The sequence below is a fragment of the Ruditapes philippinarum genome, unplaced genomic scaffold, assembly GCF_026571515.1.
Source record: "Ruditapes philippinarum isolate M1 unplaced genomic scaffold, ASM2657151v2 ctg283_1_1_1_1, whole genome shotgun sequence".
Classification (NCBI taxonomy): Eukaryota; Metazoa; Mollusca; class Bivalvia; order Venerida; family Veneridae; genus Ruditapes; species Ruditapes philippinarum.
In genome coordinates, this window is record NW_026855710.1 from 433,097 (window position 1) to 458,050 (window position 24,954).

A 24,954-nucleotide genomic window follows, 5' to 3' on the forward strand; every position below is an offset into this window, starting at 1 on the left:
AAATGCTACTATTACATCTACAAAGTATATTAAAGACATTAATACACGTCAGAGTAGGGCCGGGAGGTGATAATCGGCCCTGAATGAATAATGGCCCTCGGGCTAAAGCCCTCGGGTCCATTATTTATTTTGCGGGCCGATTATCACCTTTCGGCCCTCTCCTGCCTTGTATTAACCTCTTAATATACAGTGTATATATGGAGTTTAGATGTGCAGTAATATAATCACGAGATTAAAATCGTTCTAGCCTCAGTGTTTCTAATATTAACGTTCTTTAAAATTTATAGACGGTTTTTGCACTCATTCAATTTATACTCTGTTTATCACATACCCATGCTGCGTTTGCCTTTAAAGAACGTTAATATTAGAAACACTTTATCACAGGAATTGAATCTTATTTTTTTATTTAAATTATCTTTTTATTATTTTATTTTTTTGTTCGCCAGTGTTATCCAGTTGATCCCATTATGAACTTCTAAAACTGCTAGCATAAATGTGTACGCAGTATCATGATTTTTTGAGAGTTTACGCGGTATCATAATGATGTCTTTTTCCAGTAAAAAGTTCGTTTTTAAGACAGTTTTCGTACAAAGATTGAAAATATATATTTATGAACCAGGTTCTACAATAAAATATTTTGCAACTGTGTGAAACTTTCAGTTTAATTGAAAATTTCTCAATTTCTGTAACATTTCAACGCCGGGTGTAAAAGATCGCATCCAACGCGAAATACTGACGAGAAAGTCAAGGCATTTAGAAGTAAGGACATCTTCTTTGCAAAAGAAATTAAATTCAAATCTATTCTGATTGCTTTACATGACTCGTTTTTGTTCAAAATACCGGTGGAAAAGTGTTCGCGGTATCAGAATTTTAGCGCGCGCTTGGTACATGACCCCCTTGAAAATGTTTTCCGAAGAAAGATGTTTCAATATCGAGCAATGAAATCTTTCCGTCCTCTATATTTCCCAACTGAAAAAAAAAGAAAAAAAAAACATGCGCGCGAAAAGTGACGTAGTTCATGCATATTTATAAGGCCACCATTTAGAAAGCGAACTTGTAGTGACGTAATAATTAATTTGAATATTAATGAGGCCAAATAAAGCTTGACACTATGATAAGTATCGTTCCCGTCGAAGTTTCTAATTTCTGTAGAACAGCACGGAAGACACTTGTAGTTAACATATACTTAGATAGGGTTAAAAGTTTACTTATCTAAAAAGGGCAATAAAGTAATAAATTAACTTTAGTTAACTAAGATCTATATACTGTATATGGGTAATTACATTTTCTTTTCAGTTAGGCGGCAGTGCAATATAATTTATATAATTCATTATTGTATAATTGTACTTTTGTTTAGTACAGTGTACCAGGGGAAGTAACAATAGCACTACCACAAAAAAAAATTATGTGTATTTAGGTGTAAACATGACAGGCTGTGTATTCAGATTACACCCGAGTAGTACATTTATCAGAATTACATATTAAACAGTATTTGTAGCATAATGTACTGATATCTATTCAAAATACACAGTCAGTTCACATTCAAACAGACGGTCGGAAATTTAATAGATTTAATCCACCGTAGATCTAATTTCACAGGTAAACGTTTTATATACATAATTATATCTATAGATATATATATAATAAAATAGGGTTTTTGTTTAAACTTTCGATTTACAGATATTTAACAAATCAACCACTATGACCATGTATTTATTATCTCTATCGTATATATAACTTGAAGTGCATGATGTCGTATTTACTTTATAATATTATTTCGATTAAAAACGAAACCAACTCGAAGTGGTATTTTTTTTTAGTAAATATAAACCTTAATCATTTGAATACTAAATGTATTGACCTTTAACCATCTGGGGCCCTCATTTCGCGAGTTTTAATATCCCAGATAAATATATATTTTCTTTTTTTTTTCTTTAAAAAAAAACTACTTAAAAGAAGATAACCATTTCTATACTTTGCTTAATTTCTTCTTCTCAGTAACCTAATAACTGTAACTATGATATAAATGTAAAGGCACTATATAGCCAAATTTCTTTGTTGTTAGATGTCTATATTATCGTAGTTTTTAACAACCAAACATTAAATTTGACAATTCCAACGTTAAGTCTGAATCTATTCCTTGGTGCATTGGTGACACACATCCTATGACATCAACACCTGAAAGGTTGTCCAGTGGCATCAAAGACGTAGCAGTGTGCTCTCTACATGCTCTAGTCCTACAGACGACCAAGGTTTCATGTTTCATGACATCACCTTTGTAGAAGGTGAAGACGGGTCACCGACACTTGCTTGTGTAGAGCCTCAACCAGTCATCAATGATGTTGAGATAGCTGATGTAATAGTACAGAATGCCCCCGTCCGCCTGAACTGGCTTTTGCAGCGATTGAGATGACACTTGCACCAAAGAAAAAGAGGCGTTTCCATGAATAATTGAACTTTAATATTGACTTGCCAGATGACAGAATCTATCAAACGTGGAAGGTTTTGAAGAAAAAGGATGTTGCCCTCGGACCAATTAAACAAGAAAATGAAATACTTTTCGCTAGACAACTAGAAAGGGTTGTCTCTGAAAGCAAGACGGCCAAGTCATGTATACAGCAGAAATCGCATCAAGAGACGATTAAATTGCACCCACTCGTGAAAGCAAGGCTAATTTCAGAAGATCTTCCATATGTCTACTGGTCACGCCAACTTTTGATGCTAATTGCAAAACTGCTCCGGGTTCTAACGACAAATGAAGTCGAAGAAGAACTGATTGAACATGATAACATAAAAAGGAAAAGGAAGAAAAATCCAGAAATAACAAGCTGAAAAGGATAGAAAGAAAGGTAGCATTAGAGGCGAAAAAGGAGAGAAACGTAAGAAGAAAGAAATCTGCCAGTGCCATAAGTTTTATAGAAAAGCAGAGGCAGGAACTGGTCAAGACAAGAAAGGAAAAAGGTGCTCAGATAACGGAATTTACATTTATTAGACACATAGAAAATATGAATTTAAACTGGAACATTCAGGACTGATACAAGGCTAATGTAGATGAAAATGAAAGCTTCACTTACTTTAGTATTATGAATGTACTACAAAAGCTTAATGTTAAGATGGCATAGAGGAAGAATGTGTAACATTATCTAAATCTCTTGGCTACGGTATAGTTATCTCTTGATCACGAGGTATTACATCGTGCATGGGTCCGACATATTTATCGCGTGACCACGAGATAAAAACAATCTTATACACGTCACTTATATGTCACTGTATAATGTAATATAAGTCGAACACGATAACGTTTACATTAATTGGTCAACCCATTATAATATAATGGGTTGTGCAAGTTATTCAGTTATTACATTTTGCACTTTTACTGCAATAAAGAAGAATTGAATTAGATATAGAAACGTAAATCAGAGTAGCTTAGTGGTTAGAGAGTATGTATGACGAGTGTATATTAAGAAAATGCTTTTTTTTCGAGTTCAAATCTGGAATTGTGCAATTTTTTTTATGTCTGTATGGTTTTTACTTTTAGAAAACATTTTCATATTCTCTTTTATAAACCTGTGATTAATTTAATACCTTGTACAATTTAAAGTTAAACTTATAACGATTTAGCAAAATTGAATGTATTTACATTTTAACAGTCATCAAACAGATTGAAAAGTATTGTCAATTTAATTCTATTTAAAATTCAATTCTGAATTCAATTTGCTACAGTTTTTAACAATTTCGGCTCATTTGTATATCTATATCTATATATTTAAATTTCTTTCATTCTACATTTATCACTATAGTTACGACTGTGTTGCCCCCAAAAGCAATTGTGTTAAAACTAAATGTTCTCAAACAGTATTGTCCTGAAATCCAGTTCTTTGAAAAATATCTAAAATCAAAAAAGAACAGAAAAGAAAAAAAGCCTTTTCCAAGAATCGAACCACGGTCTCAACACTGACGAAGCCGACACTCAACGACTACGTCATTACGCTGAACGGTTAAAAAATGAGTAATTGTTTAGGTAGTTAAAGATTTAGGCGATAAATAGTATGATTTTATATAAGAATTATCGACACCCCTTTTTGTCAATATTGATGTTAACAGATAATGAAAGGAATAGCGAATTCGAGCTGTACTTAAACCAATTTATTAATTTCAATTTATTTCAAAGGTTTGTTTGTTAAAACCTAAGAAAATTTTTCTGAAGTTATGAACTAATGACCGTACTTTCTTGTTATTAATACCATTACTCTATTACCTGCTGCATGAATTTTACAAACGAATCATTGTTAGCTGGCAAATGTACCGTTTGTGTAAATTGATAGTTATAACTTATATCGTAACATGTGGATGTTGTTTAACGCATTAAATACGAATTTCGATCATTACAGTGCGTTTGCTTACTGTTTATAGGTTTTATTTTGAGATTTATATAAACATACAGCAATTGACGAGTTAAGGATCTTACTGACGACCTGCTGTTACTGGTACTGACGTTTTATTGTTGTTCTACCCTGTTACTCGTCACCGGTACCCTACCTCATTTAGAGGGCATTTGTGACAAGTTTCTTTATGAAAGGTTGAAAAAGTAACAGAAAGGGTGCAGGTTTATTTTTAGACAAAATATGAAATAGATATTTGTCACATTCCCCGTTTGGAGCCAAATTTGTAGATAAAAGCGACGACTTACGGTTCTTTTACGTGCCTTTATTTATATTTTATCGAAAATAATAACATTGGCAGTTTTCGCGGTAACAAAACTGTACTTTCACTTCGTCGAATAGCTGTGATATGAAAGGTGCCCAGTCGCATTGATTTTTAGCTTTTCATTTTTTTGTCTCAGGTTACTGTACATTTAAGTTCTCTTTGGCCGCCGTATGTACATAATGGCCTACTTTTAGCTCAAAATTCATATCTTTCATGAACTTGCATGGAGGTATATCATAACAACTTTGTGTCTTTAATTAAGGCATGACTGGTGACATGTCCGGGGTCTGTACTCGACAGCGAAAGTTGCTTTTTGTGCCTTATTAACGGGCGAATGGACCCTCATTTAAAGCACAGGCTACATACATGTATATACATAAGATTTGACCTTTTTTATGATAATAAAAATCGAAACATCATAATAGCTTAATCGTTTAAAAAAGTACTTTTTATACTTTTTGAATTTTCTCAAATTTCCCAAAATGCCTATAATTATTCCCGGAATTTGAGTCAGTGGCCTTTTCCCAGAATAGCCTATATAAAAAGTATTGCTAGGGTATTTTATTTATCTCAGAGTATTTAAATAACCTTATAAAGCTTGCAACAAAACTGAACTTAAGATAAATTCGCATTTCAAAAAATAAATTCGTTTAAATTAAATCAAGTGATATAAAATACTATTAAAACTTCGATAAACCGTTTTGTGCCCCATGTTTTTCCCCATAAGACATGTCTGTTATAAAAAGTAATACAACTTTAATCTAAAATACTTAATTTATTTCAGGTTTTATTATTTCCTTTATTGTTCTCTATAAATACTTCTCTTCTATCAAATGGAATCTCTATCCTTCACATTTTTTTTATTTTATTTTATCTTTTATTTTCCAGAAAAGCAATCCCATAATATTGTTATTGTAATGATGTCTGGGTATAAGTTTGACCATAAGTTCCGAGGTACGGCTCTAATAATCGGAAATGAGTTTAAAGGCCAAGGTTTAAACGAGAGGAAGGGATGTCTAAAAGACGTCGAGATGGCGCAAGAGCTTTTTAAAAGACTGGACTTTAATGTGACATCATTCAAGAACTTATCTGCCGTCGATATGAAAAAGAAAATGGAGATAGGTTGTCATAATTTTATATTCTTTTTTTTTACATAAACAGTTCTATTCTTATTTGTGCAATGTGTCAAATTGCTAAAAATCATAAATTTCCAGCAGTCGTGTTTTTAAATGATATATCTTGTTTAGCACATTTATGTAAATATCACATCCCAATTTGGATGACAGTATATAAATAACACATGGGTTGATTGGTAACAGTAAAATATCATCCCGAGGAAAACACTGTTACCTGAGGCGTAAGCCGAGGGTAACATTATTTTTACAAGGGATGATATTTTTACTTTTACTCACAAACCCATGTTTTATTTATTTTATTATCCCGAACAGTAACTGTGATGAATTTTTGTGATGATTTTATTTTATTTTTTTGTATTTAGAAAATAGGCCATGTGACCAAATTTTATACTGTTAAAAATACTATTACCCTGTAACAGTACACATTTCTTAGTCACATGGTACAATGAATAGATTCCTGAATTGTCTCAGTAATAGTTTTAGTACATGAAACGAGTTAGTTACGAGGATGGGCAACATCAAGGGGTGTTTCTGCTAAAAAAAAAATGTCGAGGCCGTGAGGCCGAGAAATTTTTTTTTGCAGAAACATCCCGAGATGTCGCCCAATCCAGTGTTATACCCCGGTAACTAACAAGTTTCATATATACTTAAACTGTTATATAGCAATGACATAATGTTTTTTTTTGTAATAAAAATAAATCAATAATTAAATAAATAAATAATTTTTTTAAATAAATCGTTAGCTACATTACAGTTATTCGTGATAATTAAGGCAGTTTTTTCAAGTTGTTTTTGCTGCCGCAAAATAAAAGATATACAAGTGACATCCAATGTTAGAGGCGGATTGTAAACTGTTACCAATATTGATTCAAGATTAAAGGGATTTTTTCAGTGGAAATAATTAATTCAGCGGATGTACCTTTTTGATTAAATGAGAGTAAATTTAATTTCATTAATTATCTTTGTTTATAATTTTCATTGTATTTATTTATTTCATTTTATTTTATTGATTCCATTTTATTTTGCTACTGGGACTGTTCGTTACTCACTCTATGTCGTGAGTAAAACAATTATTCACTTATCCCATGTTATAATCTTACTAGAAAGAAACCAAAACAACAGAATAGGATTTAGGCATTGTATTTGACAACTTTCAACAAATAAATGCAAGTAGTTTGGATCGTGTTAAAATCTCTTCAGGTATACAGTTCCATTGGAACCTGTAGATAGTATCTTGTATAGCTGAATTCGGAAAGCCATATGCATATTTGTCCAACGATAAACCTGAAAAATACTAAAACTATATTAATAATTATAAATGAAAACATAATTTTTTATAACGATACTCTGAAAACCACTAAATAGCATCCTTTCTTAGAAACTGGGAGGGCGGGAAGAGGGAATAACTATAACTCTAAAGAACGTGTTTAAAGCTGTCAAATACTGCCTCGAGTGAGAAACAATAGTAAAACACCGAATATATACCTACACACTGGTACAAACCACAACACGTGAAAACCGTGCAATGTAATATAATATGCATGAAACAAAATATGTTGTAGACTTATCGAAGCATAAACTAAACTACGGACTGGAATGAAATAACAATGGGAAACGTGAATAATTTTATTTACTCACTCTATGTCGTGAGTAAAACAATTATTCACTTATCCCATGTTATAATCTTACTAGAAAGAAACCAAAACAACAGAATAGGATTTAGGCATTGTATTTGACAACTTTCAATCGAGCAAAACAAAGAAAGCATTTATATAAACATTTTAAAGAACTGTATTTATAAATTTAAAACACGAAACCATATTAAATAAAAAATAAAATAAAACCTGCGCTATTAGACTTGATTCAGATTAGATTATTAGAAACCAATTAAAAACAAATAAAGTGTGAAAATTATAAATCCAAAACAATAAAAGCAAAACAAAACAATATTCTTTGAAGTTTTACTTAAAATAATAAAAATAATAATAATAATAATAATAATTATAATATAGTTGAAAATAATACTTATCTATAGAAAGCTATGTTTTGTCCTGGAATGATGAACTTTTAATCGTTTAGACGAAAGCAAAGCAATTGATATGCCTTTTGGTTTTGGCTGCATTTACGGATTCTGAAATAAAACAATGAGCTTTCTCAACATAACTAAACAAATGGGTGAGCTATCTCAGCATCACAAATAAAAAACGGTGAGCTATCTCAGCATCACAAAATAAATCAGTCAGCTATCTCAGAATCACACAATAAATCAGTGAGCTATCTCAGAATCACACAATAAATCAGTGAGCTATCTCAGAATCACAAATAAAACGGCGAGCTATCACAACATCACAATAATCATTGAGCTATCTCAGAATCACAAAACAAATCAGTGAGCTATCTCAACATCACAAAATAAATCAGTGAGCTATCTCAGCATCACAACAACAAAAAATAAAAAAGTCGGTGAGCTATCTCAGCATCACAAAACAAATCGGTGAGCTATCTCAGCATCACAAAACAAATCAGTGAGCTATCTCAGCATCACAAAACAAATCGGTGAGCTATCTCAGCATCACAAAATAAATCGGTGAGCTATCTCAGCATCAGAAAACAATTCGGTGAGCTATCTCACCATCACGATAAAATTGGTAAGCTATCTCAGCATTAAATCAACTGTGAAAATAAATACTTATCTGCAAATTTGTGTGCTGGAGAAGATTGCAAGCATTTTGTATTTCATCCATGACGATAAGTCGTTACCAAGAATTGAAATCAAAAGCCCTTTGTAACTTTGCAAACACAATAGATCTTCCCATTCTCATGACAAACGTCAAAACCCCATGTCAATCATCGTATGAAGCTATAAAACAAAACACAAAAAATAAACAACAACGACAAAGTATAAGTTGATCACCTGAAAAATTCTAACAAACAATTTTATATTCCACGATTTAAAACTGAAAAGTGAAGCCTTTGCAGCAAAATTAAATTATCTCAATAACTATGTACGCTCATTAACTGATGTAGAAATAAATATATTTAATATAAACAAACATAACAGAATATGTATAATAATTAACAATTGAAATAATGATATCAGATGAATAATTATTTTTTTTAAAATAATAGTTATCTTTAAATAGTTTAATTATATCTGTTGTCTGTATGAAGCCTTGTCAAATCACACCAATGATTTACTCATGATAAATGTATATAACACTTACACAAAATAAGATTATAAACTAGTATTTATTTCCACAATTAAATCAATCATTGACTGAATATAATCACAAGCATATAATCACTTCATATTATGAAAAGTTATTCAACATAAAGCTGCACGAAATCATTAAATGTTAAGATTTAGTGACACAGACAAACGTTGTTTCAAACTGTCTTTAACATATCCATCTTTAGCTGTCTCTGAACGCCAACGTCCATGTTTTTTCCACAGTCTATCATTAGTACCAGAATTAGCACAAATAGTAGCTCCACCTGACCTTAGTGAATGCAAACCGTATTGGTGACTATCTAGTCCTATTGAAGTAAGTTTTTGATTAAAAAGTTCCCGTGTTCTCGAGTAAGAAAGTGGAGCATTTTTACGTTTTAATACATATTTGTTAGACTTTTTACACAACACTACAGCTCTAAAAATAAACTGATCATAACATTCCATCAAACCAGCCTCTGTAATATATCTATGTAATAATTGCACCGGGCATGAAAACTTTCCAGTTTTTGCCAAAACTACATAATTTCCTTCTCTATATACATCTGTTTTGGCATTTTCAATATATAATGAACAATGATCATCTTTGAAATCAATATGACAACGTTTTAAATAAAGACCTTCTGAAATTCTTAGAAAACCAGCAAAACAAATCACAAACAATGTAACAATTCTTAAATCTGCCAATGAACACTTTTCAGAAACAAAACGTTTAATGAGTAATTTCAGCACATCAGGAGTATTAGGCTCTTTTTCTGTACAAGCCTCGAAATCTTTCTTATACAGCCTTCTAAACATAATTTAAGCCATCTATCTTGACAAGGATTTTCTTTAAAATACGCAGTTTCATGCGCCCAATTTATAGCATAGAAATTTTGATTTAACTTAGATTTCCCGCATGAATATGTATTCATCTGAATAAGCGAAACTAAATAAAGCGCGATTGTGACAGGCAAAGCTGGTAAAGAAGATAACTTGCATTTATCGCACCAATTACAAAATTTTTCAAAAGCATACATATAATTTTTCACTGTACTATGTTCTCTGCTACCCAAAATAGTGTGTTTTACTTCTGAAACAACGGACATCGGAAGACCAGAACTGTTGCATGTGTCTGTTAAGTCTTTCCATCTACATGAATCAAACAAGCCTGCAAATTGACAAAAAATACAAAGGTAAAAACAAGAGAAGATAATAAACGAGTGTAAAATTAAAACCCATTTTACAGTTATCTCCCCTACAATATTGATTTACAATCAAAGCGTATAACAAGCACTTTACTAGTGAAATGTTCCGTACCAAAAATTGAATTTTTATTCTTTCCTTGTACGTAAATGCGCTGTGTGGGCTTAAATAAAAGAATATCTTTAATAAAATGCTTTTGAATTGAAGTTTGTCCAAAAATCATAGGATAAAATGGACTAGACGGCCAAAAAGGCGCGACAAGGGTACCCTGACTTTGGCACTCAACAAGATGATTTATTGCCTTTGGAATCATAACAACTGGAGGTACTAACCAGTTATTTTCAGATGACCAGTCTTGCATGAATGCATCAACATTTTCAGAAGAAGGAGTCCAATAAAGGGAATTAAATCTTGGCAACTTAGTATTGTAGTCGTTAGCAAACCTGTCAACAGTATGAGGCCCATACATGGAATTTACTAAATCAAAAAACTCGTCGGACACACTATAATCATCTACATCTACCATTTTACTGTATTCATCAGCAAGTTTATTCAAATCTCTTTTGACCCATTGAATGTTCAAAGAAATACTAAATTTTACACACAGTGAATGAATATCTAAGGCAACAACCAGCAAATTTTCCATAACACTGCCCTTATTTACAATATGAACACAGTTGTATGCCATAAAATATGTTTGCCAGACAATTTCCCAGAAAATTACTATAATGAGTATTTAATTGCTAACAACTCTCTGAAGGTAGAGCTGCCACTAGCTTCATATTCCGACCGAAATGTATGGGCTATTAGGCCCTGTCCTTCAACTACATAAGCTGCCCCAGCAGTGTTTGAGGCGTCAGAATATACAAGCGTACAAGGTAAACTGCCTACAAAAAGTTTGAGCTTAAGAGGAACCTGCAATTCCGATTCCTAGAAATTTAAACATGAAATACACTCTGGAAATTGACGGAGATTGATATTTGAGTCCCAAGTATACCTGGATTCAACATACAAAAAATACTTTAGTCTTTAAAAAACAGACATTCCCCAGTACTGGAGCCATGGAAATTATTTTTCCGGCCAATTGCGCTAATTTTCTAGCAGACGATGACGCAAAGATTTTGATAAATTTTCCAACAAACTCTAGTGCTAGAAATACGTCTATCTGGAATTTCAAGATAACCTTCTTCTAACATTTGTACTGGTATAAAAATGGATTTCTAAAAATTTATAACAAAACCTGCTTTCACTAACGTTTGCTTAACAAACTATGCATCCCTGGAAGTAGTTAAGAAATCTTTATTAATACCCCATCCATCATCAAGGAAAACAACAATTCGTAATCCTTGACTTCGCCAAAACGTAACTAATGGTCTAAGCAGCTTAGTAAAAATGTATGGTGAACTGCGAAGACCAAAAGGTAAAACGTTGAAGACAAAATAACGTAACCTACCATTAAGGTACCATGAAAAACCTAAATACGGGTGGTGTAAAGGATTAACAGATAAATGATGATAACCACTAGATAAATCAAATTTAAACATAAATCCATTTTCAATTAATAATTCTTTAGCTACCCTGTAATCTTCGAATTTAACGTGGTCTACTCTTACATATTTGTTTAAGACACTTAAATCTAAAATGAGGCGTTTCTTGCCAGACGAATTTTCGGCAACAGATAATGGATTAATGTTATATGGCTTAAAAAATGTTTCATACACAATTTTTATCTAACAGATCCTGTATAGCTGAATCTACAAATTCTTTGTTCTTTAAAGCCGATTTGTTATTCTTTAAATAAAAAGACGGAGGTTTGTCAACAAACGGAATAACATAACCTTGTTCTATAAAAGAAATTATTTCATTGTTAGAAGGCCGAATAGTGTCCTTCCAAAACGAAATACAACTTTTTAATCTACCTTTAACAGAGTTTGTTTGTACAGCAACTTGAGATTCTTTGTATTCACAAAAAACAGTACTTTCATCTAACTGACAAAATTGTTCAAAAAATAAATACTTATCATATTTCGATAGTCTTACACACAAATCATTCTTGTTTGTTGCCTTCTGGTGCGAGGAGTTGGGTGGCATCAGAATTTGTTGCTGCTGCTGAAGCTGTTTTGTTGCTGGATTGCTGCACCATGAAAGCTCTTCGGTGTGAGGAACAGAAATTGGCATAATGCCCTTCTTGGCCACACTTGAAACAAATGACTTCTCCCGGAACAAAACGTCGTCCTTCCAGGTATCCAAGAGAGGAGCGTCGTCCTTCCAAGTCTGCCTGAACGTAACGTCGTCCTTCCACGTCTCCGTGACCGAAACGACGTCCTTCTGGAAATTCTGTTGTTTCGAAAAGAACTAGCAAAACGGTTATCATTAAAATAAGCATTTTTATCAGCCTTCTTTTTAGCGCGCTCTTCAGCACGACGAATTCTTTTATCATCATCTGAATCAGATGCTACTTCCAGTAACTCGTACTCTTTAATGGTAGACCACCCAAGATCTGAACCGTCAGCAATACGTATCAATTTATTTCTATGAGTTATAGCATCCTTAGCTTCAGCAAGAAAGTCCTTAGCTTTAGACGCCTCTCTGTAGGAAACTGCCTTATCAATATTGTCAAGTAAGTCTAAAACAGTATTATTGAACTCGAACTGTTTCCTGTTCTGATAAGACTTGAATGAAATTAAAGAATCCTTTTTTACCTTCTTTGTCGCTGAAGAAACAGTCCACTCAGCATCACGTTTCAAATCACGTTGAAGCGTACTAAATTTGTCATCAAAATAACCCTTCAATTCGGAGACAACTTCTTCCCTTGGAACTGTTGAAAAACTTGCACGTGGTGGCGAATTTTCCCGCGACATAATATTCTAAATAACTATAAATCTAAAGAACGTGTTTAAAGCTGTCAAATACTGCCTCGAGTGAGAAACAATAGTAAAACACCGAATATATACCTACACACTGGTACAAAACACGTGAAAACCGTGCAATGTAATATAATATGCATGAAACAAAATATGTTGTAGACTTATCGAAGCATAAACTAAACTACGGACTGGAACGAAATAACAATGGGAAACGTGAATAATTTTATTTACCACTTCCCCATTGGAGCCTCTGTGAAAATATTACATTGATATATACAAGGTGCGAAAAAAAACTCAACCGTTATAAGCAGTCGAGTTTTTTACCTATATGAATCAATGAAAAAACTGTACTGTTATATATCAATACAGTTTTCAAATGCTCATTGAAGTGTACTTAGTATAATGGGTTGGTAAGAACAAAGGAAAAGTTCCAAACCATGCGATAAAGTTTGAATTTCACCACAACATATTTGTTAATAAAAGAGCACATGTCAATGTTTATGGTTAAATCTATTGTTATTCAGATGAAAGGTGAGAGTAGGCATTATCAGTATAATAACTCCAAGTGACCTATGGGAAATTTACATTACACAAAAAGTAAGGGGTAATATAACCACGGTGCTTATCCATATCGGTACCCTCTTTGCGAAATCTGCTCAAACGGTACCCTCTTTGAACATGCACAGGTCATTCTCTGCTAAAAACAAACCAGCGATGGATAACAATCCAGTAAAATTTCATTGTAATAAGGAAAGGAGGTATGACACGTAGAAAACATGTATACCACGGAACACTAGAATGTTTTATTCATGTGCTGATTTGTCATGTGCCCGTTTTTCATGTACTGCAACTTCACAATAAGCTACAAAAATCGACATGTCTTGCCTCGCCCATCACCTCGACATACTTTTCGGGCTGCAATGAAAGTGTGGCTTGATTTTATGTGCATCATACATTTTCAATATCTTCATTTACATATCATCTTCAGACAAATGACAGTATATTGTCAAAAATAAATGTGATATTCATAAAACACCCTACTTTCGGTGGCTACCTCTCTTCATTTGATTTTTTATATCACAGGTACCCTCTCAATTTTAACTCTTGATGCTTGATTTCTTCAACTTCAGTAAACGATCATTAAATATAACTACATTATTGGGTATAAAAAGCAGCCGAAGTGTCAACATCACAGAAATAATTAATTAATATTTAAGATTAATCACTTGGAATCTTGCACTATTTACGAAGTTTATCAATTGCATCAATTTAACATTGCGTTAGGTGTAATTGTTAATACTAAAGTATTGAAAACTTGATACCCAAGTGATTATTATATATATTGAATAGCCTAAAATGTGTCACCCCAATTATATAAAGTTCAAGTGAAGCATATTAACTATAAGGCACTTTACTGTTATAAACGATGTTTTATTGAACTTGATTCCAAAGTTTGAACAAATCATTGTTTTAATCATTTGTAATCAAGTGGCAAAGTAGCCATAAGAAAAATTATATATATAACAGCTACATGTAGCCCGTGCACGTTACATTATTTTGACACATTTGAACATTTTATTCTGTTATCCTAAGCAGTATGTGATCTATCACCCTAAGCAGTATTTTATTATACCGAGCACACAGAAATCTCAAACACAGTAACTTATAAATGGCACCGGGATGCCCATGTTACCCTCTGACGACGTCAATAGCTAAAGGTACCTCGCTACTTTCCGACCGAAATTTGACAACATCTCAGATCTTGATGATTTTTGGTATACAGACATGTTGATATGTAAGCTTTACTTCTGCAGCATTATTTTACAAATAAACAGCGTTACTATGACGTCAAAGCGCCCTCTATCGGTGGCGGCGAAATTGCGTCTTTTTTATCAATAAACCAATCTGTTCTTATCAATTTTCATCCGATTTCATTCGTTTTAATTTTATAGTGTTCAGTAAATGTATGTCTTTGTAATGATATCTTTCTTTAACATTTGCTTAATAGTCTGCAATTCTACGTCATTTTTCTCTACGTTCTGACGTCCATTTATGATGCAAATATCGCGCGATATCGCAATAAAGATTGTGAAAAAAACAAAAAATCAACACGGTGAATTTTGCTATAATTTTTTTATCATGTAGTGAATTCGAAGTCATGAAATAAAATATTTATGCAATAAAAATATAGGGTCAACTCGTAAGATATTTTGCTATTACTATTGGAATATAAAATAAAAGGTGAGTAAAACGTAATGATTTTGGTGACGTCAAATATTTTTCTCAAGGAAATTTTCACGACTTTTCCGATAATTAGCATACTGACTGGAATGAAAATGTGTGAAAACCATCAACAACCATAGTATTTAGACATGTACCGTAAAATGTTATTTTAAAAGTCCCGTCAGGTGCCTGCATTTCGATGAACAACTTCAATTATATACATGTACAACAAATCAGGGTATGACTGTCTGCAAAAGTTGTTATCAATCTCTGAAAAACTGCAACGAATGGTTATAACTACCTCGAGGACTGAAAGACAATTCAGAATATTGAAATATATAATTAAAAGGCCACCTAAGTTGAAATAATACAAACATAAATTTTGCAAAGAATGTCAGAAAAAAAGGAATGAAAAGGCTGGTGCAGTCGCTCTGTCATCATGTTATGTGTATGTCGGAACTACATAAACTTCCATGTTATCATATGTAACAATTTCGAATTGTATATATCAGTTAGTAGGAAATGAACCAAATTTACGTTACTAAAATGTATGATCATCTGGAAGTAATAACGATTTGTACGTAAGTCGTGATTCACTGGCAGTCTTAATTATATAAGTCTAGCAGACATTTATTTTAAAACTTTTCTACTTGTACAAAATACTTGTAATTTATATTCCTGCACTAAGTGTGAGACTCAGATTTAAAGTCGTGCTATGGTTTTAATTTCTCACGTATTTCACATAAATACAGATATTCTTATTTACTTAAAACTCGCTGACTCGCGGTATGCGTTTACTAGCGCATCTTTGAGGCAACCTGAAGCCGCGATCATTTTTCGAATCGAGACGAAAGATCCGTTGATTTGTTTTGTATGTTTATAAGCAGAGAATTTTGCATATTAAATACAGATTCCCTTTTATTGAAGACGATCATGTAGGATCCTCAATTTGTGAGAATATGGTTGTAGGAGAAGCTCGTGTATTTTTGTCTGCACATAATGCAGTGCTATGTAGAGCGTATGAAAATAATAAACTATGCATTTTATGTTTTATATATTCTTATTTTTCAAATATTGGGTTTAACGCCGCTTTCAACAGTATTTCAATTATAGCTGAGGGAATTTAATGAAACCAGTGTTTCTCACAGTATAAACTTCTCTTCGGAAATGAATGACAGGAGTCCGAGGCTGACCTCGAAACATTTCATACACAGTAAACAATTCTAAAGGATAATCTATTAGTACAATACGCAATCGCAATCCATACCTTGCGAATTCAGCGTAAGAACACTTTACCGCTTACACCGTGGCAATAGAAGAATATTCAAAGTTAAAAACCTGATTCTGATCTCCCTTGATAAGGCAGACGTCCACTTTATTGTTTACATCATAAACACGTGTTTTGGTGTGTGTTTTCGGTTTTTTTTGTTGTTTTCTATTTTTTTATACTGTAATGAAAAAGCGGTAAGTAGGTATACGTAAATCCGAGTTCCAAAAAGTTTTATAGTTTGCCATTTTCTAATTATCATGACATTTAAATTAGATTATAATTATATAATCTATGTATTGCACAGACTTAAAAATGGTAAGCAAAAATAAATGTTTTTGTTTCTTGTACAGTTTGTTTTTAAATATTCTTCACATATTTGAATTTTATTTCTGAATTTATTTATCACTTATTTCACATTTGTATGCATATCTATTTTAATTGCATTTTTACAATGTGTTTTGACACCGAGGCTCGTCTGCCTGTATGTGATTTTATGAAAGTGTTTAAAAGCTGAATGTCACGGAAAATAAATATTCTAACGGGTATAAGCTAAGCAACCTAATATTCTTACTTCATTCATACAGCAATATGTGAATCTTATTTTTTTTTTGCGCTGAAACTAGTTAATTCATATAATAATATAACACTTTTCACTCATTCATTACAAACAAACATCAAATTATAAAATTAAAATTAAAAGATGTATGAGACTGCGTCCTGCGTATTAGAAAAGTATTTAAGATTAAACATTGTAAATGTGCTCATCTAGCGCATGCTTTCAATGAGAAAATAATCAACAATTTAAAAAATATACATTTCATCAAGTTCCTGTGTTGTTTATATATACTTACTATCGTAATGTTTGACGTAAGAAAATTGTTATTTGGTATAATTCTTTGAAGTCCAACGTCTATTAACGTCACCAAAACCATTACGTTACATTCCCTTTATTTTATTTTAAAACAGTAATAGCAAAATATCTTACGCGTTGACCCTATATTTTTATTGCATAAATATTTTCCTTCACATTCTCACTACACGCTCGTAAAATTATAGCAAAATTCACCGCGTTGAATTTTTTTTTTTATTACACAATCTTTATTGCGATATCGCGCGATTTTTGCATCATAAATGGACGTCAGAACGTAGAGAAAAATGACGTAGAATCGCAGACTATGAAGCAAATGTTAAAGAAAGATATCATTACAAAGACATACATTTACTGAACACTATAAAATTAAAACGAATGAAATCGGATAAAAATTGATAAGAACAGATTGGTTTACTGAGAAAAAGACGCAATTTCGCCACCACCGATAGAGGGCGCTTTGACGTCATAGTAACGCTGTTTCTTTATAAAATAATACTGCAGAAGTAAAGCTCACATATCTATATGTTTGCATACTTAAGCTATTATTATAATAAAATGTTGACAATATTTTTCGTCTCAAGCATCTTATGATACCAAGTCGTTGGCCCTCCATGTTCCTTTGTATTTTTATTGCATGAATATTGTGTTCACTGTCATTTGTAGTTCATGTGTTTTTAAATTTTATTGGTTACTAAATCATAACAACTGTTTGTAATTAAATCAAGACAAAATGTTGATCAATGCATGTTTTTTTGCCATTTAATGAAGGCATTTTGTTGGCCATTTAATCAAGGCGTTCTATTGGTCAAATATCAAGGCATTCGATTGGTCATTTAATCATGGCATTCTATTAAATTCCAATCAAGACATTACATTATCATCCTATTTGTGGGTTTACGTTACTGATTGGTTTATCTTTATTCCAGCCAGCAAGTTCACATACAACAACGATTGTGACTGTTTTGTACTTGTATTGAGTACACACGGGCACGAAGCAAAGGAAATAGACCTAAAAAAATCAAATGAAGCGACTGTTTGGCGGCACCAAGTTTTAGCGGAGGATAATGTTCCTATTTATGTCGATGAGATAATTGATATATTCAATGATGAAAATTCAGTAGGATTAAAAGGAAAACCAAAGCTGTTTTTCATACAGGTATATACATTATACAAAGTCAAGTTTTGATTGCCGTGATTTACTATACAGTCAAACCTGTTAGCAAAGGTCATCCAAAGGAGAGACCCAACACCACAACCTTAATAGACAGTTTTTTTTAATCAGTTAAGGTTTTTGAAGAATGGCTTTTATTTACATGGGGATGTTTATTCGGAAGTGGTAACTGATACAGGTTTAACATATATATTAGATGTTTCAATGGTTTTTTAAAGATAAAATACCGACGAATAGTAAAATGACTTAGGCATTGACACTATTTGGTGACCCAATTTTATGACGATTCGTGAGTGACAAAATTTCCAAATTTTAAGCGATTTCATTAGTCGTCACATAAGTAAAGAGTAAAACATGTAAGATAAACAATTTTAACAATAATCTGACTGTATCCTGGTACACAACTCACAATTTAATCGCTGTCTAGATGAAGATAATATTTTGTTACCTTTTTGCTTAGAAAGATGTTGTTTATTTTAACTCCATTCTAAAGGCATGCAAATCAAGGGGAGAGATAGGTAGTGCTGACACCTACGATACAGGCGTTGACGTCAATGTCGTTCAAGGGACAAAAAATCCGTCCGTGAGAGATCCAAACACGTTAAGAACAGATCCGAGAGACTCGGCAAACAATCTGTACGCTATTGATTTAACCGATGCTGAAGACATGTACAAAGATTGGGAAAAAGGTAAGTAACAATAACTAGCCTTTATCTGGTATGTGATTGACAAAATGTTTAATGAAAACCACGTCACTGATAACACCATGTATGTCCCGTAATGCAGGAATGTGAAAATAATGCAGGAATTGTGCAAAAGTAACACCGGCTTTGAAATTTAGAGTGAAGCACGCAACGCGGTAAGTAAATATCAAAACCAGTATACTTATACCATATTAAAACAGGTTTTCCGAAGGAAAAAAAATTGGTACACGTAATTAGATTGAGAAATCTCGGCGGGCGGGCATAAGAATTATGACCTTTTGTTTAAAAATAGAGAATTACCCTTCTGTGCGCAATTTGTCTTACGCGATTTCACCATTTAGAAGTTTTGTCATTATATCTTCTAGCGCATAAGGACATAAATATTTATGACGGAATTATTGTACTTTGTTGTTTTCTAAAACCCAGAGAAATACACTTCTGTTCTCAACTGCTACTACTTTATTAGACTAAACTTTCTCCGAGTGCCCTGGCGCATATTGTCAGTGTTTGCGATTGAAACATTTTTGAAAAGCAGAGAAGTACTCTTCTGTTTTCAATTCCTCCTACATTTCTCAAGCAATTTTTGCTAAACTTTTACAGAATCATCATCATCCAGAGCACTGGCGCATATTTTGCGAACATTCTGGCAGAAATATGGTTATTTGTTTTTTACATAGATGTGCAACTATTCTTTGATTTTATAAACTCTATTTCATTATACGTGTATTGAAATTTCATACATATCTATTTTATCATATTTTGTTTTTGCAACTGTCAGCCTAGAATTTTGAGTTACGGTCAAAGACGTGTTTTCGTTTTACAGGTAAATTACTGTCACTGATAGCTCGGGTTTGATTACTTCTATGTTAATTAGAATGATTAACATTTCAAATTTGTTGAAACATGAAAGATACAAATTATTTTTTCATCTATATATCATATATGAAAAAAAAAATCGAAAGGCCATAATTACCCCAAAATGAAATGTTCGAATCGCAATATGCATAGTTATGGCACTTGATGACGAAGCTCCCGTGTGACATGTACGTTAAAAAGGTGTCGTTTCGCATTGCGGCATTTCTTCATGTAGTTTAATGTAGATCAGTCTGGAAGAAATGGATAAGTTGATGCTAAGACTATATATTTTAATCCTCATGACAAATATATCCAGGAAAGTCTTTTCCTGTCATGATCATTCTTAAGATTGACGAATATAAATTATATATATTTTTAAATTGCTACATTTGAGGTGCGTCACGACAAAACCAACATAGTGCGTTTGCGACATGCATGGATCCAGACCAGCCTGTGCATCCGCGCAGTCTGATCAGGATCCATTCTGTTCGCTATCAGTTTCTCTACTTGTTATAGGGTCTGTAAGCGAACAGCATGGATCCTAATCAGACTGCGTGGATGCGCAGGCTGGTCTGGATCCATGCTGGTCGCAAACCCATTATGTTGGTTTTATCGTGACGCGGCTCATTTTATGATATTTCAGCCTATTTTCTTACTATTTTTCTTTCGTTTCAACCAGAGAGATTAAAAAAAAATCGCCATTATCTTTGAACAAATCCTTTGTTGTTTCTCATTCATGCGTCACATGGTATGCATGGACATGTGATTGGGAAATAATTCAATTAATTTAAATAACATCGCTTAAAAGGAATGCCATTATAAAAGTAATTTGTAGGTTTAGGAAAAATGTTAGTTGAAAATAACCTATAGAAGAATAGAGATACAAATAGGAAAACATAGGTACAGAATGATTGTTTTAAGTTTGACAAAACTTGCCAATACAAGTTGTACCAACATGAAAACTGATATTGATAACATTTACAAAAATACACTCGCTGACCCATATATGAGTTTTGTGTTTCTATGTTGTTCCGTTTAGATCCGGACGCATTACAACTGGGAGCAATCTCTAGAAGTTCTGACCAAGCAACTGATCAAGATGCGGAAGGGGAAGTCACAGAAATTGACACCGGAGGTAGTGGAGATAGTGGACAGTTACCGCCGTCGCCATTCGATATTGTACCTCTTAACTGTCCGGATGATTTTCTGATAATGTATCCAGTGATGTCAGGTGAAAATTTCTAGTTTCATGCATATTTCTGACTGTTCTGTTTTCTAAAATTTAATTCTTAAAGATAATTTTGAAAACAATCATGTATGTTATTCAGCAAACACAAGTTATTATATTTTCAAGTGTATTCTTTGCTCACTTAACAAATAGCAAAATGGTTAAAAAGAATTGTAGTAGCTCGTTCAGCCACATATCTCTTCTATAACATCCTTAATCAAAGGGTTAGGAAATCTAAACATTTAAATTTCTTCCGATTCTTAAGACTTTTTGAGTCGATTTTAAAATGATTCTTTCGTATATTTTTTTAAATATTAAGTTGAGTTGTCAACTACAGTTCTGTTTCTTGTTCTTGTTCTGGCAGGTAACATAGTGGTCATTGGACTGTCATGATGTTCCAAGCTTTATTTAATCTGCTGCGAATTTATTAATTTTTATTCATGTTAGAATCAGAGCAATTCAGCAGTTTCATTAATTTGTTATAAAAGAATATTGAGGTATGAATAAAGATATCAATATAAAAGCTTACAGATATTTAAGTCTTGTCCAGATCAGGGAATATGAGTCTAGATCGAGCGTTTTTGCATGAGGCAAAGAATATACAAACACGTGATATGAAGAAAATTTTATTGAAAATGCCATAACATTTCGTTAGAAAGTTGGCAAGGACTAGTCCTGCGCCATGAATTAAAATAAAACCGAATTGGATAAGACGTTGATCTTTGTAAAAGGTAAAAACCGTTGCTGATCTTATTAATTCCGAAATAGAAAAAAAAAACGGAAGAAAAAGGGGGCGAACGACATACAATTATTTTATTTGTTCATAGAATTTTATTTATGCTTGGTCATAATCTTATGTTTATCTTTACAACATATTTTTTTTATTACAATAGGTTTTTTCATTTTTCATTGTTATAATTTGTTATTTCATTTTTTACTATTTCTTTTTGTTTAAGGAAAAATTGCATTTCGGAAACCGAAAACCGGATCCGACCTCATCAAATTTTTAAAAGAGAAGTTGAATGAAGTTTTTAATGGGTGTAACCTTTTACAGTACCTTACACATGTAAGTCATGAGATTGCAGGGAATAAACACAAAGAACTTAAACAAATATTAAAAACAAATCTAAAAAAACAAAAGGAAGCAAGACGGACTCGTGAATCATTTGACCCGCTTGAGACATTTAGAAAACATTTAAAAGGGACTATTAAGTATTTGAGCAGCGAAGAGAATCATGAAAAGCTCGTTACAATCATTGGCGAGGAGCACAGGAGCCAGTTGAAAGGCGATCCTTCAGTGGCGGAACCTTATCTTCTTGGGGTGATAGATAATCGGCTGACTATGCAACAAATGACTGAGATTTTAAAAACAATTTTACCATTCAAGATGACAGCATGCATTGTCCACAGGTTGACAGGCGTTGTGTACTTTAAGCCGAAGACAAAGAAGTCCATGATGGGCATACTCTGGAAAAAAAGTTTACCAAAGGAAACAATCGTTAAAAAGAAATGACATTTGTGTGCATGATGTCATTCAAGCGGTGGTTTAAATAATGAAGATATATATTTTCTTTGTCACATAGCAATTAAGTTATGGGAAGATATGATTGCTGTTTATGTTGTTTATTTTTAGTCGTTTATATGTTGTTGTGTTTCTTAAATGACTCATTTTCTTATTAATTTTTTATAGCATGACGCTCTCAATCTGTCCGTCTGTCTGAACAACAACTCATTTCATAAACAAGCCCTTTATTTGTTGTTGTGTATTTCAATGACTCATTGACTTGTTAATATTTTCTCATGTTTTTTATAAAGGCCGAAGACCTTCAGGACGTTTTATAACATGACGCTGTCAGTTTCACAATCAAGGTGAAATAAATACGTTAACTCCACTGTTCGGAGATAAAATGTGGACACATTGTAATGACCGTCTCATCGGCGTTGGCGTGACCGTTGGTTTTACCTTTTTGTTAAGTTCTATTTTCTCTGAAACTATAAAAGATAAAAGGATGCTTCTATTCAACTAAAACTTAGTGGAAATGTTTATTGTCATGAAAGGGTACCATTTCAAAGGTTATACCTCCTTTTCAATTAAGATTTTGAGCCCTGGTTAACCTTTTTGACATGACTTTTGAAGTTTTGTTGTTTCATTTGTTAGAGGCCAGCGGTCCATAATTATATATAATACACGTGTGAACAAAATGTTTATGAGAGAGGAAATCGGAATTACAAGTTTCTTGTTAAGGTACATTCCTTAAATAGTATCAAATATATTTAATGAAAACTTGAAGTACATGTCAATTATCAATTTGAAATGCAATTGTTGGGGGAGATACTCCTTTAAGCCCTTTTTGCTCTATAATTTCCTTAAGTTTGTTTGATTTAGAAAATTTGCCCTTTTCTTAAAAAACGTTTAAGGCATTCACTTTAAGCTTGAAGTATTTGTTTATACTTTCAAGGACAAGCAAGTCTCTGATAAGCATGTTTACAGAGTTATGTCCCATTTTCTATGTTGCTTTATTTTTACCATCCAGCACTAAGGAAAGTGGAGCGCGCTGTGCGCGGACAGGCCTTGTTAAAACTAAACAGAAAAACTAAAAAAAGTGTGTGTAAGGTTTTCAGATTTATACTTGATTTCTATACATGTATGTGTAAATCTTCAAGCTTTATATACATGAATAAGGAACGATTCCAAAACATATTTAATCAAGATGATTTTTTCAAATATAAGATTTTTTGTTTATTTTTCATATCCTTTGTTTTTATTGTAAAATAAACATTTTTAGTATAAGACTTTAATGTACTTGCAAGTTACTCAAATACGCAAAATATTTGTATATTACCATGTATTAGCCCCTGATTCACATCAAATGTACATGATACTAATTGCAAGAGGTTTTTTTTGTATTGAAACTATTTTATCTTAAATATATTATTTCTTTTGCATGAGTTGTTTTTATCTACCCTGTCTCTTTATCTAAAAATGTATCACGTGACTTGACTTTGTGTGAGATTGTATTGACTCTGTTGGATTATTTGTATGGTGTATCATATAGGCGTGCGGAAAAAACCCATAAAATTGATTGGTAAAAACCATATACGAAGCAGTGTGCACTGCGTATATTTCGAAAATGTGGTTTGTTGATTGAATGTAAGCAATAATAACTGATTACTCTGTCTAACAATGAAAATTGTATATATTATAAAGTTTTTTTTCAGTTATAGTCAATCCACTTGCCGCTTACAGCTGTACGTTCGAATCTTGCCGGAGACTTTGGGTTATGTAATGTGAGGAAGCTATCCAGCCAGGTTACGAATTATCAGTGGTTCTATTCAGGTGTCCGTTCGTGCCATTTTGCACTGAGGCGCACCCGGGGTCTTCCTCCACAATAAAGCTTGAAAGTCGTCGTATGACCATTACTGTGCTAGTGTGACGTAAAACCCAACCAAAAATATATGTAACTTCGTTGCTTTACGTAAAAGTATCCAAAGTATCCAAAGCCCCTTT

General features: G+C 32.7%; 1 protein-coding gene across 1 annotated transcript; it reads left to right on the top strand.

The window, feature by feature from the left end:
- Positions 1 to 1,450: 1,450 nt before the first annotated feature.
- Positions 1,451 to 24,390, top strand: LOC132744161 (uncharacterized). Its single transcript, XM_060732777.1, has 6 exons — positions 1,451 to 1,599; positions 5,596 to 5,829; positions 18,415 to 18,644; positions 19,153 to 19,348; positions 21,258 to 21,449; positions 22,403 to 24,390. The coding sequence occupies exons 2-6, from the start codon at positions 5,625 to 5,627 to the stop codon at positions 22,957 to 22,959; spliced, it is 1,380 nt and encodes a 459-aa protein (XP_060588760.1). The 5' UTR covers positions 1,451 to 1,599; positions 5,596 to 5,624; the 3' UTR covers positions 22,960 to 24,390.
- Positions 24,391 to 24,954: the final 564 nt, after the last annotated feature.

What these genes read in the sequence shown, in the direction of transcription:
- LOC132744161 (XM_060732777.1), top strand. Translation starts at nt 5,625, where the DNA reads ATGATGTCTGGGTATAAGTTTGACCATAAGTTCCGAGGTACGGCTCTA. An exon ending in CAAAGCTGTTTTTCATACAG is followed by an intron (nt 18,645 to 19,152) that starts GTATATACATTA and finishes TCCATTCTAAAG; the next exon opens with GCATGCAAATCAAGGGGAGA. An exon ending in AATGTATCCAGTGATGTCAG is followed by an intron (nt 21,450 to 22,402) that starts GTGAAAATTTCT and finishes TTTTTGTTTAAG; the next exon opens with GAAAAATTGCATTTCGGAAA.